Here is a 17,435-nt window from a genome sequence, read left to right as displayed (position 1 = left end):
CTCTAGCCAATGCAGAGATGGAACACTGCTTTGGGAAGGCTCGGCTGTGCTCATAGGACAACCTGCTGCTGCTGCTGCCGTGCTAGATGTGTGCAGAGATCAGATCTCGAGTAATATATCTGTCTCATCAGGAAGTCTTAAGTAACTGCAGATTTAATGACGAAGTTAAACTTTTTTAAACATACCTTGTCTGCTATGTTCTTGCTATAGAAAATGACATAGAGCCTCGCTAGATGCTTCTGTGCATACTTGGAACATTTAGTTGGCTCTAGAACGTGGTTTTCAGTACTGAACCCCACACTGCAGACATGACTTGGTTCTCCTGAGATGCCAGGGAGCTGAACTGCTTCAAGTTCTACCAGCTCCTCAGTTGTTGATAGGCACTCCTCTTCCAAAACCAGGTTCAGGAAGCCTTTCAGAGAACTTACTGGCCTTACTGCAGACTTCTTCCTTGTTTTTCAATTATTTTATATATTATCTTCATCACAGAGTAATGAGAATTAACTACTGATACAAGAACAACCATATAGGGAACTTGCTGCATACGTCATAAAGTAATACCATAATGTGGTTCTCTGTCCAGCAGCAAAAATTTGTGGTAGAAGTGAGAAATTTCTTGAGACTTGTAGTAGTCTTTGCTCAAGGATTGACATTAATAAACCAACTTCACATTAAGGGAAATTTTTATCTCATAATAGCTTTAGCATTATAAAAATAATACCAATATGTGCTTCCTGCTTTGACCAGATAAAATTAAATGCTATCTTTTTTTGGTTAAGATGCATTACTAGATTATGCCCATGGAGCCACGCATGTACATTAGCCACCAATCTAGCCTTATGGAATGTTAACTGCTTGAGCAGAATGGCACAGATTGCATCATGGAATCACGGAGTGGCCTGGGTTGAAAAGGACACAGTGATCATCTAGTTTCAACCCCCCTGCTATGTGCAGGGTCACCAACCACCAGACCAGGCTGCCCAGAGCCACATCCAGCCTGGCCTTGAATGCCTCCAGGGATGGGGCATCCAAGCCTCCTTGGGCAACCTGTTCCAGTGTGTCATCACCCTCTGTGTGAAAAACTTCCTCCTAATGTCTAACCTAAACCTCCCTTACCTCAGTTTAAACCCTTCTCCCTTGGCCTATCACTATCCACCTCCATAAACAGCATCCTTCCACTCCATCCAACTGACCCAGAATGAAAATCTAAACCAAAAAGTGGTGTGTGTCAGAAAGTGTGATTTGTTTGTTTTTGCCATTGGAATGCACAAGTTTACTGTTTTGCTTTTGGCATGCAAGGAGAGTAACATATAAATTAATATACAAAGACATTACTTTCAGAGATGGTTACATTAAAGCAATACAATTAATATTTTGACTGCTGTGTCATGATGCCTACGATAACTTATTTTTCGGTCTGCTTGCTTAGTCCATGTTCTATTTGAGCAGTTTACAAAAGATACTGGATTTAGCTTTACTATTCTGTATCTAGACAGCTACTACGCAAGGTAAGAAGTGACTTCTGAAATTACACAAGGTGTTTATGGATCAACTAGAAAATGAACCCAGCCAGCCCGAGTCCCTTCTTTATTGGAAAACTGCCTTTCCTTCCAAAATTAACACCTTTTTTTTTTTTTTTCTAGGCAGGTTCAGGTATCTCGAACTAATGTCCAGCTGAATCCTATCCTTTTGCAGACAAGCATTATTTCTCAAGTGACTTGAGTTTGGGGAACAGCAAGTGATGACTCCTTGGTGAGTCACGGTTGCTGTCTGCTCTCCAGAGGCCAAATAAAATATGTCAGGCTAAACTGGATAAAGAAGATGTAGTTAAACACCGAAGCCAAATGAACTTGTGACACAAAAAATTTCAGTATAGCTATTTGACCATACTTCTTCAAGAAAATAGCTATCTGAACCCCTTTAGTGTTTTCTTGTATCTTCATATGTTTTCTGCCTAACTCCAGTTTCTGTGCCAGACTTGGTGAAGCGTAGGATTTCACTGGGAGAGCCTGCCTTTTAGGGTACAGGCTCCTCTTGCTTGCTGAACTCAAACTTGGGTTAATGAAATCAGTAACGAAAGCAGAGCTACCTTGTAAGCTGTCTCTACCAATCACTTGCTGCAGATGTCTGATGCAGAGCAGCGACTGACAGTGGGTAGGCGGACATAGCTGGCTATGTAACACTAAGTTGGCATTACCAGGGATCATGTTGCTGTAATACTGTCCTCAGTTGGGATGCATGGTTTGGCCAGCTGTTCTTGTACCTCTCAGTTTCACTGGTATTCCCAAGACTGGTTGGTTTTGGTCTTCATGTAAATGGCAGCGTGCTAATCATATTAAAGAAAGAACAGGGACAATTATTATTTATTTTTTTAATCATTATAGTACCATAAGCTGAATAAGTGTTTAGTGTTCTGCAAAAATTGCTTGCATGAGGGTTGCATATTAAGAATGCCTAACTGAAGGATTTTTATGTTAAAATATTGTAGCAGACTGCTAGTATAGAAACAGTCACTTACCCTAGGTCAGATACTAACAAGAGGATGGAGAAGGATTTTGTGAAAGAGTAGCAGATACTATCTTGAGCTTTGCCCAACAAAAGTTGGGGGGAGATATCACTAACTGACATTTGTAGAAAGTGATAAAGGACAATGGTAACATCTTATTTATGATAAAAAAAACTGAAATTAGAAGAAAGTCTCTTACCAGCAGAAGAGGAAAGTTCTTTGTTAGTCATCTTGCTGATGGTAAGGGAGAGAAAAGAAAGCATTACCGGTTTAAAATGGAACCAAGCAGCCTATGGAATAAACTGTTTCAAAGTTTTTAAAAACTAATGCTTTTCTTAGGAGCAGTAGATATCTGCATTCTGTTGGTTCATTGGTCACATATTTTAGTGAACCCAAAGTTGCAGTTATTCTGCTGGAATATTCACAGAGAGCTGGAAACTCTTTTCCCCTCAAGATGCATGACTTCACTTAATGTTTTCATTTGGTTGTCTTGTTTGGGGTACTTTTTTTCCCTCCATTTTCCTGCATTCCTACAAAATATTGGCAATCAGATACAGCATTGAGTAACGTAACCTACTGTTTTTGCTCATGTATGGCAGAAAGGTTGGGTGCAATAGATGGTGCTTGTCATCCTGGGCTCCATCAGTGAGAGGATCACAGCTGTCAAGAGCTGTCATATGTCAGGGAGCTACCCAATTTTAAGAAATGCTATCAAGAAAAAGTTTATCATTTTCAAAATAAAGCTGCTACCCTGTGCATAGTTTGGCAGTGCCTGGACAGCCTGTAGGAAAATAGAGCACTCAATAAACTTGGTAACATGAGTTACTGATAAAGCACACTGTTTGTACTCTCTCCGTATTATGTACAGCCGCTTTTAGAGCTGATATTTTCAGTCCTCCAAAAAAACTAAGCGGTTGTGGGTTTGTCAGGCTAATGTTTTTATAAAGAACTTAAATAATATGAACTAAAGAAAAATATGGTACCGCAGTTAGTAAATGTAGTGAGTCATTCTGAATAAAATAACAGGTTGTTTCTGCAAATTTGAATCCCACAGAACTTCCATTGACAACAGCAGATATTTTTGCAGAAGTAACGTATAGCTAGCTACCCTTCCTTCTTATGGTTTAGAACCATTGTTTCCTATATTTTGTGCATATACTTACTAATATTAAATGTTTTAATCTGCTTTTAATATTCACCCTTTTAAACTCTGAGTAACCCATTTCTCTCAGTGACGAATCCTTATCCTTGAGTCTTTGTTCTCTGTCAGAAGCCTGTACAGTAATGGATACAGGTGCTTTCTTTCCAACATTATTGTTTCTTCATTTTTTTCCTCCATGAAAAAGTTCCCTTCTGTTTTGCTGTGTTGTTCTTTTTTCCCTGCACATGTTGAAATCTAACATGCTTCAAAATGAGGATATAATCATTCCAGAGCCTACAATAGGCCTTTGAGGTGGATGTTGTGTTCACGTCAAGTGTTCAGACTTCAGAATTTAATCTACTGGGACTGAGAGTATTTTGTTCTGTTTGAAAATGTTATTTTCTAACCCATGTGACTGAAACTAATTTCCTAAACGTGAGGTGAGCAGAAAGTCAGAGCCTGCATATGTTTGTGTCTGTGTTTCTTCTTTGCACGTGAATATCTCAAGTTTCTTGTAGAAGCTAATTGGCAGGGTGTTAATTAACCACGTTGTTTCTGGTATTGTTGTAAGCATAAGGAGCAAAAGGCTGGGACCAGGATCTTTGAAAGTAAAGAGGAAAGGATGGGAAAGAAGACTAAAAGAGAATAAGAGAAAAGCAAAGAGAAGAGGAGAAGGAAATGAAGGAACAGAGAGAACTAAAATAGCCCTTCAAAAGAGTAGATACCAAATCTGACCATATATTGATAAACAATTAATTAACTCAATGAAACTAGTTAAGTACCAGCCCTTAGATTTGCAGCAGGTGTGGTGGGTCAGCTTTGACTGGTCACCAGGTACCCACCATGCTGCTCTCTCTCCCTGCTTCCTCAGCAGGATGGCAGGGATAATAAGATGGAAAACCTTGCAGTACAGGGAAGTCACTCATCAGTTACCATTCAGTTACAGGCAAAACAAACTCAGTTTGAGGAAGATTAATTTATTAACAATTAGAAATAGGATAGCATATAATAAAAGCAAAATTAAAAGCACCTGCCCCAGACTCTCTTCTTCCCAGGCTCAACTTCTTTCCTAGCTCTTCTACTACCTTCCAAGCAGCTCAGGAGAACCAGGAGCAGAGTTTGCAGTCATTCCCTATCTCTGCTGTTCCTCCATGGTCACTCTCTGCCCCTGCTCCACACGAGGTCCCTCCCACAATGCTGTCCTTCTAGAACTGATCCTGTGTGAGCTTCCCACAGGCTGCAGCTCTCCAAGCTCTGCTTCAACATAGCTCCATACCATAGGGCCCACTCTTCAGGGGGCAGCTCCCCTGGCCCTCCTGCCCCACCATTGGCTGCTCTCCATGGGCTGCAGCTCCAGCCTGGGCTGCTTCTGCAGGGGTATCTGTGAGCTGTGAGTTCCTTCAGGCCACATCCACTGCTGCCCCATGGGCTCCTCCATGGCTGTGTGGGGAGATCTGCTCCATGTGGTGCCTGTGGGCTGCAGGTGGACGGCCTGCTCCTTCGTGGACCTCTCTTGGGCTGTAGGGAGCTGCTGCTCTGAGTCTGGAGCACCTCCTGCCCTCCTTCTGCACTGACCTGAATGGCTGCAGGGATATTCTCTCGCATTTCTCACTCCTCTATTCCAGCTGTTGTTGTGCAGCAGTTTTTCCCTTCCTTCAGTCTGCTCTCCCAGAGCACACCCAGCGCTGTTCATGGCTCAGCTCTGACCTGGGGCAGTGCTGGGCTCTGCTCACAGAAGCCACCACTGCAGCCCCCCAGTACCAACACTGCTATGTAATCCCAATACAGAAATCTCTCCAGTATTTGAGAGCATCGTGAGCAAGGCTTTGATTATTCACAGAATAATGAAGTTGTTTAGGCTAGTGCTAGATAAAACCTCTGGCAGTCATTTAGTTCAATCTCATGTCTGGAGCATGTCCAACTGGAACAGGTTATAAAGGTCTGTGCCCATTTGAGTCTTGAATGTCTCTGAGGATGTTGTCCAAGCAGCCTGGTAAAGTACTGGACCATCATTACCCTCTGCTGGACTTGATCCAGTGTGTCAATGCCTTTCTTGAAGTGAGGAGCCCAGAAGTGAGCAGTGCTTTAGGTCACTTAGAGGTGTTGAACTTGTCTTGATCTGATGACTACACGCTTGCTAATACAACCCAAGGCCATCTCTGCAAGGGTGAAATCCTGACTAATAATTATTTTCCAGCTTCTTTTGTGACTATTTGCTGTCTAGAAAGTTTGTACTGCTGCACAGGGTTATTCCAACCCTAGTGGAAGATTTCAGTTGCTTTTGTTGAAATCCATAAGATTCTTGTCAGCCCATTTCTCTGTCAAGATGTACCTGAATGTAGCCTTGTGTTCCAATGTGGTGACTGTTGTCCATAATGCCAGTCACCTCATCATAGAAACTAATCAGTTTGAGTGGACATGGGTTGACCTTGGTAAATCAACACGGCCTGTCAGTTTGTCCCTCATATGTCTGGAAATGGTGAAGAAAATTGCTCTGTAACTTTTTAGGGACTGAGGTGAGGCGCTACCTGAATTATCTTCCTTCCCTCCTTGAAGATGGTGGTGGCATTTGCATTTTTCCAATCATTAGTATCTGACCACCATGACATTTCAGTGATAATGAGAACAACGGGCAGTAACACTGGCCATCTCCCTCTGCACTTGTGGGATACCTGAATGGACATTTGTAATACCTGTTTATAGTAGATGAGAAGTCTTTCTAAAAAATAAGTAGTTTTATAAAAATCTGTTATGTTTCTTCAAGTTCCTCAAGATTATTAGGTAGAGAACTGTGTCAAATACTGGACTTCGAGTTACTCAGATCAGTACCCCTATCTGAGATGATGCTTTCTATGTTTTCTGCTGAAATTAGTGGGGAATATTAACATTGAGGGAACTTTTCAATATTCTGTAATCTTTTTCTAGAATACAATTCTAGGCATGAGAAGTTCCCTTTTGTATTTTCCCATGCTATGATTGAGTGCACTCTTGCATGCAAAATCTCTTAATCTGAATCACTATTTATCACAAGAAGAATAAAACCTGAAAAGCATGCCATGATTTTGGTACTCCCTCAGGTAATTTGGTAAGAATAGAAAGAATCACATTCTGTAGACAGAAATAATTTATCCTGGCTTTTCTAAGAGCAGAAAAGTTCATTTTTCTTTGTTTTTCTTCTCTCTTTGCTTATGAATCCTGATTCACTATGGTGAATTTTGTCAGCAATGAAAGTAATTCCAATGAAGAGTTATTTTTTTATGTGGCAGTTGTGTAGCTGTGTCTGTCAATCCCTACAACTTAAATAATGTGGATGTATTTTAAGAATGTGTTATGTGTGCTTGTACGGGTGTTTTCAGATTACATAAGAGGGATCCTCTGTAAAATTGAACATCTTTCAGTAGTTCCTGAGTTTGTGTCCTTCATACACCCACGTGCACCTGGCCTTATCTGAAACAGATGATACTAAAATGTTTCTAATGTCTTTTATCTAAATGACATTTAAGTCCTCAGAGAGGAAGGTTTTCAGCAAGCTAAACTTCAAATACAGCAATCAAAATGATAACAAAATATTCTTAAGCCACTGCCCATTAAATGAGTTAACATATTTGAACTGTGTACTTAATCATTAGATTTTCTTCATAGCTGTGGGTGTTGTATTTGGCAGTTATCCAGGAAATGAAAGTTTTAATATTCAGACCATCATTTCACATAGCATTATGTCTATTGGTAGCTCCCTTGGAAGGGAAATGTATTTCTGAGTGAACACTTCAGGTTTTTGTATTCTGAATTATGCCGTGTGCAGAAATCCCACTGAGAGAAATAAGATCCTTTTGGAAACTGTAAGTCTTGAAGCTTTTGATAAGCTGGTAAATGATGTAAAATTCTGCTTTGATCCTGGTTCTGTCAGAAGAAGCAGTAAGGAGCCAGCTGGAGTGGACGTGTGCTTTGCAGAGCCCCTCAGCCCAGCTGTTGGCTGGAGCTCAATGCCCGCGGTGCTGCTCCCTGCTGCACTGCAGCAAGATGCACCAGGGAATGATACCACGATTGCTCAGATGTGAGGGGGTAGGGGGAATTCAACTGGACAGGATCTTTGTTTTTAGGCTATAGTAGCCTGGGCAGAGCAGTATTCTGGCAAACCTGTGCAAACAGTGCTTTGGGATGGAGGATGTCTAGTTATAGCAAAGCACTAAGCTCCGTGGGAGGTTTCTCTTCATAGTCTGAAATGAGGGCTGATAATGTCTTGCTTGCAGATATCCAGCCACCCCATTAGAATCTAAAAGCATTTTCCTTCACTGACCTTTTTTTCCCATCTCCGTCATAGACGTCTCTAGGGCCACAGGAGTCGCTGGCAAAATGGAATTTAAATCAAACTGTTGATTATCCCATTTTAGATATTGCATTCTGTTTTCACTGCTGTAACACCTTAAACCTGGGTGAATAATGGGAGCTCAGCTTCATATGTGAAGTGATTTCCCCGATATTTGGGGATATATATAATCCTTTTGTCCAGATCAAATACATTTTGTTCTGATGCGGAAGACCACTGCTGTTCTTTTTGTGGGCTGTATTTTATGGAAACAATCGGCTATTAAAGCAAAAATGTTGCCTTCTCTGCTGTCCCCTCTTCTGAGTACTTGGAAATAATATGCTTTTCATCACCTGTTTCTTCTTGGCAGGCTTATTTACCAAAGAGTAATAGCAGATTATTTGGTAGTGAATCTGTTGTCCTGAATGCCACAGATTACCAAGTCACCAGTTCCCGATGAAGACCCTTTTTTGCAAGGCAGTGTTTATCATGTTTTTGTTTATCATGTACATGGGGTTAATTACATTTTGTTATATTACAAATTACATACTGTTATTACTAACATCATTCTTATTAACCATCTGTATCTTTCTTTTTGCAGCTTGGGTCCCGTGTTTGCTCTGTTTGTACCGTTCTATTGCTCCATTCCAAGAGTGCAGGTGACACAAATACTAGGCTTTTTTTCTATTACAAACAAGACATTGGTCTATATACTGGGTTTACAGGTATGGTATGTACTTGCTTGTTCATCTTTTAGTGACTTAATAGCAGTTAGTATTTCTGTATGTGTGATTTTGATGCTTCCAGGTGCATGATTGGGTCTAGCTAGTGCTTTCCCACGAACTGCAATATTGAACAATATATTCTGATATATATTTTGGGCTGAAGTGGTGGGGAGATTATCTGCTATTCCACTGTCTTCAGTCTTGATTGTCACGCATAGCAAAACGTAACATCAAAGTTCTGTAAATTTGAGAGGGATTCAGTGAAGCGAGCCAGATGAAAACAGGACCTGGTACAAACACACATGTATTTTTCACCTTTCTAATCTGCTAGCATTTTTGTTTTTGTTTATTTTTGCCTTGTCTGATATCGCTCAAGCAAAACTGTAGATAGAAGACAGTCTTTTTATATGGTTAGGACTGTTAATAAATAACCAAGGATTTGGTTGAGTTACGCTTTCGTATAAATTTGTTATTTTTATACCAAGCATTGCCATGTAACAGATAATTTAATGTAACATATTGCACAGCACTTTCAAGTAGTGTTGTGTTAAATGTGAACGGAAAAATATGGGTACTGGTTCAGAAATACAGTAGTAAGCCCCCAGTGGCCTAGAAATGACTCTAATGTCACAATCTGAATTATGCATGTGTGAGATTATGAGAAATTGTACTCATCTTTATATATTCCAGGGACTCAAAAATAGTTCTAGAACTAGTAGTGGAAAGCACCATAATTACACAATGTGGTACAGAGCATTTTAGAATGAACGGTCAGTTTCAGAACTGTGGTTCCCACTCTGCTTGAGCGTTTCATTCATCTGCATTGCTGTTCAACATTTGGATTCTGTTGATTTCTGCTCCAGCACCCTGTTTTCCTGATCCATTAGAAATATTGTTTCCTCTCTCCCAAAATCATCAACATCACTATTACTCCAATCCTTGTGAAAATGATGATACTGTCTGAGCTCTTTTCCATTGTGTCCCTAGCCTCTTGCTTTCACACATGCAAGATCAGGTACTCATCGCTGCATCTCCACAGGGTCTTTCCCTCCTGCATGCAGAACTGTCACTGCCGTCACACAGAGGTCAAAGGAAACTCATTTGCCTTCTTCTCATTTGTAAACTCTGCCCTTATCTCAAGTCACTCTTTCCGTAGTGAGCCCAGAGAGATGTTCTCACCATTCAGGCAGCATCTCACAGAGCTATTTCAGTAATCAGTATCAGTCTAATTTTCAGCCTGTTTTCCCAACTAAGAATAACCTTCTCCAGGTGATGAGTCACGTACACTTTACTAAAAAGGGTGGGCCACCCTGTTGGCATATCTACATTTTTTTTTTAAATTCACTTTGACCAATTTCTGTGATTTCATGCCTGCAAGTATGTCACTGGGTGAGCACTTTAATTCTTTAATTTTGACGCTCATGCTTCATCTCTCTGTGGCTGTATGTCTAAGAGCTTCATTTGCACTGCCCAGCTTGGAACTCTTCTCCTTCTGCTGCTGAGTCATTTCCTTTGCTTCAGTCTGTCTTTCAGACTTGTTTTTCTGTGCAGCCTATAACTGACATCCTGTTATACTTAGTATACTGTATGAAAATAAAATGTATTGTTCTGTTTAAGAAGAACAATTGTTGAATCCCTGTGTTTTTTTTCCAGTTCTGCTTTTGGAATGTATACTTGTTAATGTTAAACACAATTTTCGTAGAAATAAATGTGTGACTTTCCCCATTGTCATGATAGGTATTTAGCCTATATAATGTCATATGTAGTAGCTCAGGAAACATCAGCTATGTAAAATGAAAATTTTTAATTGCTACTCTTACCTTCTAGCTCTTAACCTCTGGTTCCTACATCTGGATTTTAGCCTTAAGTGGATTGGTAAGTCTTACTGTTTCAAAAATTGTGTCATCTGAAACACTGTGTTATATGTACAATCAGTGCAGTACATTTGGACTCAAAAAAGAGCTGCAATTACTAAGGAATGTTTTTGATTAAGATAGTAAATAGAAAGTTTGTCTTTAAAAATGTGAAACACTGGTTGGCTGGTGATAAACTGACATACAACTGACATAAAACAACAAAATAGGTAGTATTTGCAGTTTGCCAGTGTTATCTGAGCCCTGCAATTAAATTCACTGTCTCAGGCATAGACCCACAGCTATAAGAGAAGCTTTTGTGGAAGTGGTATAAATACCCATTACAGTACTGTTTGCTTGTATTCTTTATTTACCCCGGTGTTTATCCTTTTTTAGCAAGCCTCAAATCTATTCCAGAAAGCAACTTTTAACTTTTTTCTGGTGGGATTTTCTGGTGGGATGTTTTGCTCTCCTCCTAGAACACATGCATGTAGACATTTCATACTGTGATGGAGGCAGTAGGAGTGGGAAATCACTTTATTTGTGTCATTCAGATAAAGTTGATGTGGTCTATCCTTTTCCTTTCTGACTCTGTTCTTAGTATTAAAGCACTTACTGCTAAAACACATTGTACTAACTTTTTGAGATTGTTAAATAATGATAAGCTTTTTGAAAGAAATTACAAACTTACAAATTAGGAGCTCTGCCTGTGATGTATTGACTCAAAATACTGTTTGCTTTTTCAAACAGTGAAAGTGCCTTCTCTTCTAAAGTAGATGGTTTTGTAAGAACATGTAGTGACAGGACAAGGGGAAATGGTTTTAAACTGGAAGAGGGTAGATTTAGACTAGATATTAGGAAGAAATTCTTTACTGTGAGAGTGGTGAGACACTGGAACCGGTTGCCCAGCGAGGCTGTGGATGGCCCCTCCCTGGAATTCAAGGCCACGCTGGATGGAGCTGTGAGCAACCTGGTTTAGAGGGAGGTGTCCCTGCCTATACTACGGGGGTTGGATCTACATGATTGTAAAGGTCCCTTCCAACCCAAACCATTCTATGATACTCGACTATTATGTTGATGCAATCTTAAAATAAATCAAATTCTACCCTTGTTTTTAGAACCTACTGGCTAGAATTCAGATAAACTCAGAGTGGAATGTCTGTGAATATGTCACATATTGCTGCTATAGTTCAGTGGTTTGGTCTCTTACCACTTTTATGTACTCCAAATGTCTGTGAGCTAGAAGGACTGACATGAGTGATGGAGCTGTACATGGTGTAGTCTGTCAGCAGTTTGGTCTCACTATAAATACAGATGAAAACAGCGTAACTAACTAACCACAGTTCCTCTCCTGGAGACCATCACATTCCTCTGAGCCCAGTTGAGAATCTGTGACTTCCTCCAAACACTCTACCCTTCCTGTTACTCTTCTAGCTCTTTTAATAGCCCTTCCTTTTGAACAGGTGTTCGTTATGGAGGAAAGGAAAGGAGAGGAAAAGAAAAGGAAAGGCATTTCAACCCCCCTCTTTCCTGGTAGTAGGAAATGTGTGTATACTTGGTTATACAGACTTTGAAAGAATGGATCAAGCATTTTTTTCATTCCAGTTCTTATTTTAATTGCCTATTAATTTACAGTTTTATTCAGATGTATAATGCAGTTTTCTTAGGATTCTTTTTCATGAATGATCATTTTTTAATTGCAGGTTGACAGTTTTTTCTACATAGGCATAAGCCCTTAGGAATAAACTGAGCTTTCCATGTGTCACAGGAAGGCTTAAAAAAAGATATTTAAAGTTTCATATTTCTTCAGTCAGGATGAATTAAGTCATGATCATGCTCTTTTCAGTCTCAGTATTTTTTTCTGTAACACGCAGATATCTGCACTCTGCCATAGTAAGTGCAGATAAGTAACAAGTGCTGCAATTTGGAAAAAAGTTCATGTTATGAATTTCAGTCATTTTTACATAGTATATCTATCATACTTTTGTGAATAGAAAGTCTCATTTTCTCATCTGTTAGTGATGATAATTCTGTTTCTCTTGAGAAAGTGGATAAAGAAGTGATGTTTCCTAGTAAATTAAGTAATCTGAAGAGGAATGTGAATCACTATAAGGTGATTCTATATTACTATAAGGCACCTTTTAGCACTTACACTTACACACTCATATGACTGAATGTATGTGATGCTGTTCTGCCATTTAGCTTTCACTGCACTTCTGCCTATCAGGAATATTAAAATGAACTGAGCCTGCATGATTTTTGAATTGTTTTCAGTTTCCCACTTTCTCCTCAGGATGTTCCCATTTTAGATTTATTGAAATTCTCACTTTGTATATTTTTAACGCACAATGAATGCTCTTAAATGAGACCTGCCTTTTTAGTTACAAGACGTGGCACTGCAGGTTTCTGCATTCATCCTTGCTAATGCCCTTCTCTATAAATGTCAGGATGTAAAAGAATGTCATGAGTTCATGTTTTCTGTGGTTTTTGTTTTTGTATGTGTTTGCACATGTGTATGACTGTAGGCATATGACAGGTAGGCGTTGAAATATGCCTGGTGATAGGGAATTTTAGAGTACATATTCTGTGTTATCAGAATACAGAAGTTGTGTGTGGTTGTCTTTGACGTAAGATGTATCTTCCTAGGTCACTAACTTTGAATCAGCATACGAATACGCTTTCGAGTCAACTTTTTTCTCTCCAGATGAAGTTGTAGTACCTCTTAATTTCCCTTCTTTCAGTATGTCGTTGTGGCCATAGTAGTTTCTGTTGCTGATATGTTGTGTAAAGTATGCTGTATAAATACATAGTATTTACAGAATCACAGAATCACAGAATTGTAGGGGTTGGAAGGGACCTCCAGAGATCATCGAGACCAACCCCCCTGCCAAAGCAGGTTCCCTACACCAGGTCGCACAGGTAGGCGTCCAGGCGAGACTTGAATATCTCCAGATAAGGAGACTCCACAACCTCCCTGGGCAGCCTGTTCCAGTGCTCCGTCACCCTCACCGTGAAAAAAATTATTTTATTTAAAAAGAAAAAAGAAAAACTGTATACTGTGAACAAATTCACATATCTTGAATATTTACATATTAATAAGTAATCTGTATTGTTAGTCTTCTTATTGTTTATGGCTCTAACTTTCTTGCAGTTTGCTTTGCCAGGTATATACCATACTTGGCACATATAGTCCAGATTTGTTTTTATAAGTTTTTTTTATTGTCATAAAATTAGGGAGCTTCAGATTAGAGGTGCAGGTGTATCTTGAAAGTCATATGGATGCAGCCTAATTCCACTTCACTTGAAACTGGAAGTTCTGTAATCATTAGCTGATTACAGAAGTGTTTCCCTGCAGTGCATATCATTTATTTTAGTGAAGCTTAGAAAAAAATTGCCTATTTTTTCCTTAAATCAGCCGAAACACCTTAGAAAACAGTATCCATTTGAATGTTGTATTGGACACATACATATACGTCAGCCCATACTCTCTCCTTCTTTTCTATATCAAAAAAAAAAAAAAGTTCCCAGGTTCTCATATTTCTCATTGGAATAAATTTGCAGGAATGAAATATGACTTTGTATTTTGTCAGGTTGTAGTTCTCAGATTGTTTGAAAAGTTGCACTGAGATTGACATCTGGTCCAGCCCTCCAAATGAGGCAGAGTCAGCTACAGCAGGTTGTTCAGCGCCATGTCCCATTAGATTTTGAGTACTTCCAAGGAGGAAAATTCCACAGCCTTTCCAAGCAACCTGTTCTAGTTTTTTATCATTTTCACAGTAAAATAAAAGGGTTTTTTCCTGTGTTCAGATGAAATTTCGAGGACTTGAATTTGTAACCATTGGCTGTTGTTCTACCACTGAGCACTACTGAGAAGAAAATGGCTTCCCTACCTTCAGGCTTTTGTATACATTGATAAAATCTGCTGTGTCTTTTCTTCTCCAAGACTCCCAGCTCTCTCAGCCTCTCATCCTGTGAAAGACACTCAAATTTCCTAAACGTCATCCTGGACCTATGCTGGACTTACTGCAGCCAGTCTGTATCTTCCTTGCACTTAGGGGTGCAGTACTGGATGCAATATTCCAGATGCATCCTCACCAGAGCTGAGAAGAGAGAGGAAAGATCACTTCCCTTGATCTGCTGTCAACAGTTCAGGAAGTTCAACGCTAGAGTAAGAGGGATTAGGAAATGAGGAAGAAGCATTGTCTGTTTGTTTGTGCTAAATTCTGGACAGGTACAAATATCCAAATATCCACCTAAATTTGCTGAATCCCACCCAAAACTAACATAAGGTGGCTGCATTTAGGCAATGGTCGATATTCAGTTGAATGATCATAGGTGACTGACTTTGAAATGTGATCTGCTGACTTTTTTGACTTGATCTCCTTTGTGGTGTGAGCTTAGACAGCTTGCTCATGTCTGCACAGCTAGCTGACACGTATACTCCTACATCAGGTAAAGCATCTGAAAAAAAAAAAATTATTCATCTGTCATACAAGGGATCTTAGTGTGAAAGTGAGGTCATATTTCTTTGTGGAGGAGGGTATGCAGATTCTTCCAGTTCTGGAAGAAGAAAGAATTGGGAAAGGAGAGGAGAAGGTAATTATGTGTGTGTCATAAGATACTGTTTTATCCATGACTTCTGAGATCCTATAGAAAAATGGACTTTAGCTTTCAGTGTGAAGTTTTCAATTTTTCTCTAAGATCAGAGGAAGAATTTGTGCGCATGATGTCTGGTCCACATTGCCAATTGTGCCAGTTGGTTCAGGAAATGGCATACTGCTTCCTGAACCTTTCTTAGCTGTGCACTTACACCACTGTGACTACAGTGCTACAGTTAGCTTAGGATGAGGTGAGTTGTGTCCTAGAAGCACCTACTTCACTGATTTGACAGGGAATCCGTGAAAGTTATTCAGCTGAGGGTGTATTTTGAAGACTTCTGCTGTAGAATGAGTCACATCTCAGCAACTTCTATTTCTCTTTGTCGACTGTAAAGCCAGCTTTAAGTTACTAACTCATATGTAGACTTTTAAATTGGAGATGTCTGCGTTGAGGCATTGACAATTTTTTAATAGTAACATTTTAAAAAATTAAATGTTTTTAACAGTATGATTTCTGTTGCTTTTAGAACTGTAGCAGTAACACAAGGAGAAAAGTACAAGTTAGGATAGATATACTGTGCTGAAATGGCAGTACATCCATGCCTGCACATACAGAAAAAATGTTTTGAGGTCTTGCAGTGATTGTGCGTGGTCATGAAGGTAAATAATTCTGTCAAGCTCTAACCACTATGCAAAATAATTTTTCACATAATTTTGATACTAATCTGCCTTCCTTTTGTTTGTTTGATTTTTTCCTTAATGTCAATCAAGTAAAGAATTTAAAATGTCTCATTTAGTAATTGTTCATGTGTGTCTTTGTCTTGTAAAGTCTTGGAGAGCTTCCGTGTTTGGTCTACCTAATGAAAAAGAGAAACTACAGCTACTTCCTTTTTCTTAAAAATGTCTCTTTGGAGAGACATGAGGGAAGGAGAGAGGAAGTTGACCTTTCTTATAGGGATGGAAAGAAAACGATGTTGCTAGCCAAAAATTCTCCATTTTATCAGTGTGAACTTGACTGCCACGTCTTCCCTTGATAACTTTCTAGAACCTAAAACACTCTGGATGATCATCTATTTGAGGAAAGTAGCCCTTTAACCTGATGTTCAAATCAAGATATAATGATATCATCTTATATTCACTGAATAAACTAAGTTGTTTATTTAGACCTTAAATACTAGAAATACACTACATCCATGAGAAAAACTGGTGTAAGAAGGAACTTTACTCTTCATTAAAGTTTTTTTTTTTTAATGACACGTAAAAAGTTCTGCATATGAACCAACTAAAAAAGAAGTTCCTTGGAAATACTTGACATTAAGATGAATATATGACACTAAATCAGACTGAATCACAAGATGTATTTTAACTACACAACCCTCCATTTGGGGTTTATTGGAAATATGCAAATAGGTATCTCTTTGTCACCACATGAAACTTCTTGAAGATTTCTTGAAGCTGAGCACAGTATTTGAAGTTTTTACGCTTACATCTAATAGCTTTACAATTGGGATAGTAAATCAAGGGAAAGAGGAGTGGGAGTGATTCTGAGGTCCTAGCAAATATAAAGGTAACGAGATGGATGTAGGCCATGTACACATAGTACCTATCACAGCTGAATCTGTCCTTCAATCTGTTTTTATTTACCAAGAATTGCAGTCTTGTGATTGCTCTGCACAGTTATTAGCCTACAGTATGTTTCTTGGCAACTACATGTAGAAGATATACAGATAAATAGATTTATCTTCTTCCTTCACGAGTTTCATTTTATTTAAGATTTTTCGCTGAACTTCATATTGTCAGATTTCTTGATCTTCTACTCTGTGAGCACGGAAGATCCCGTTTGGGGTACGCAATGAGCTTCTAACTAAGGCAGGACAAGGAGGGGCCAAGACGTTAGTCTGCTGCTGGGGAAAGTGAGGAGAGAGAAAGAAGACAGCCCTCTTCACCTGGTGCTTCATTGGCCATAAACCAGCCATGCTACTCCAGTGAGCACATTAAATATGGGAAGGGAGATAGGAGACGTGTGTAACTCTCACACTTAGCATGCTCCATCTTAATGTTGTCCATAAAATTTAGGCTCATGAAGCCTTTTTTTCTGATTAAATTCTCTTGATTGACTAGCTTTCTCTACTTAGAACAATATGAGAATGTACATTTCCGCTTCTGAGACAAACAAATCCTAATGTACTGGCACAAATTCATGCTGGTGCTGTCCTATTTGCTGCACTTTCTGTGTTGAGTTGATATGAGAACTGTTTGTGGTTAACATGTTCAGACACGTGTCAAGATTTGTCATACATTCAGGG

The 17,435-nt window shown here is 39.3% G+C and overlaps 1 protein-coding gene across 1 annotated transcript in view; it reads left to right on the top strand.

Annotated features, from left to right (window-relative positions):
* UBAC2 (UBA domain containing 2) overlaps positions 1–17,435 on the top strand; it is a 97,217-nt gene that overhangs the window by 58,097 nt on the left and 21,685 nt on the right. Inside the window, exons 5-6 of the mRNA XM_010728648.3 lie at positions 8,555–8,678; positions 10,506–10,553. Coding sequence (XP_010726950.1) covers positions 8,555–8,678; positions 10,506–10,553 — 172 coding nt within the window. The remainder of the gene's footprint in view (positions 1–8,554; positions 8,679–10,505; positions 10,554–17,435) is intronic.

The sequence above is a fragment of the Meleagris gallopavo genome, chromosome 1 (assembly GCF_000146605.3).
Source record: "Meleagris gallopavo isolate NT-WF06-2002-E0010 breed Aviagen turkey brand Nicholas breeding stock chromosome 1, Turkey_5.1, whole genome shotgun sequence".
In the NCBI taxonomy this organism is placed as follows: Eukaryota; Metazoa; Chordata; class Aves; order Galliformes; family Phasianidae; genus Meleagris; species Meleagris gallopavo.
Note: the sequence above shows the minus strand (reverse complement) of the source record. Positions and strands in the feature narration are given on the sequence as shown.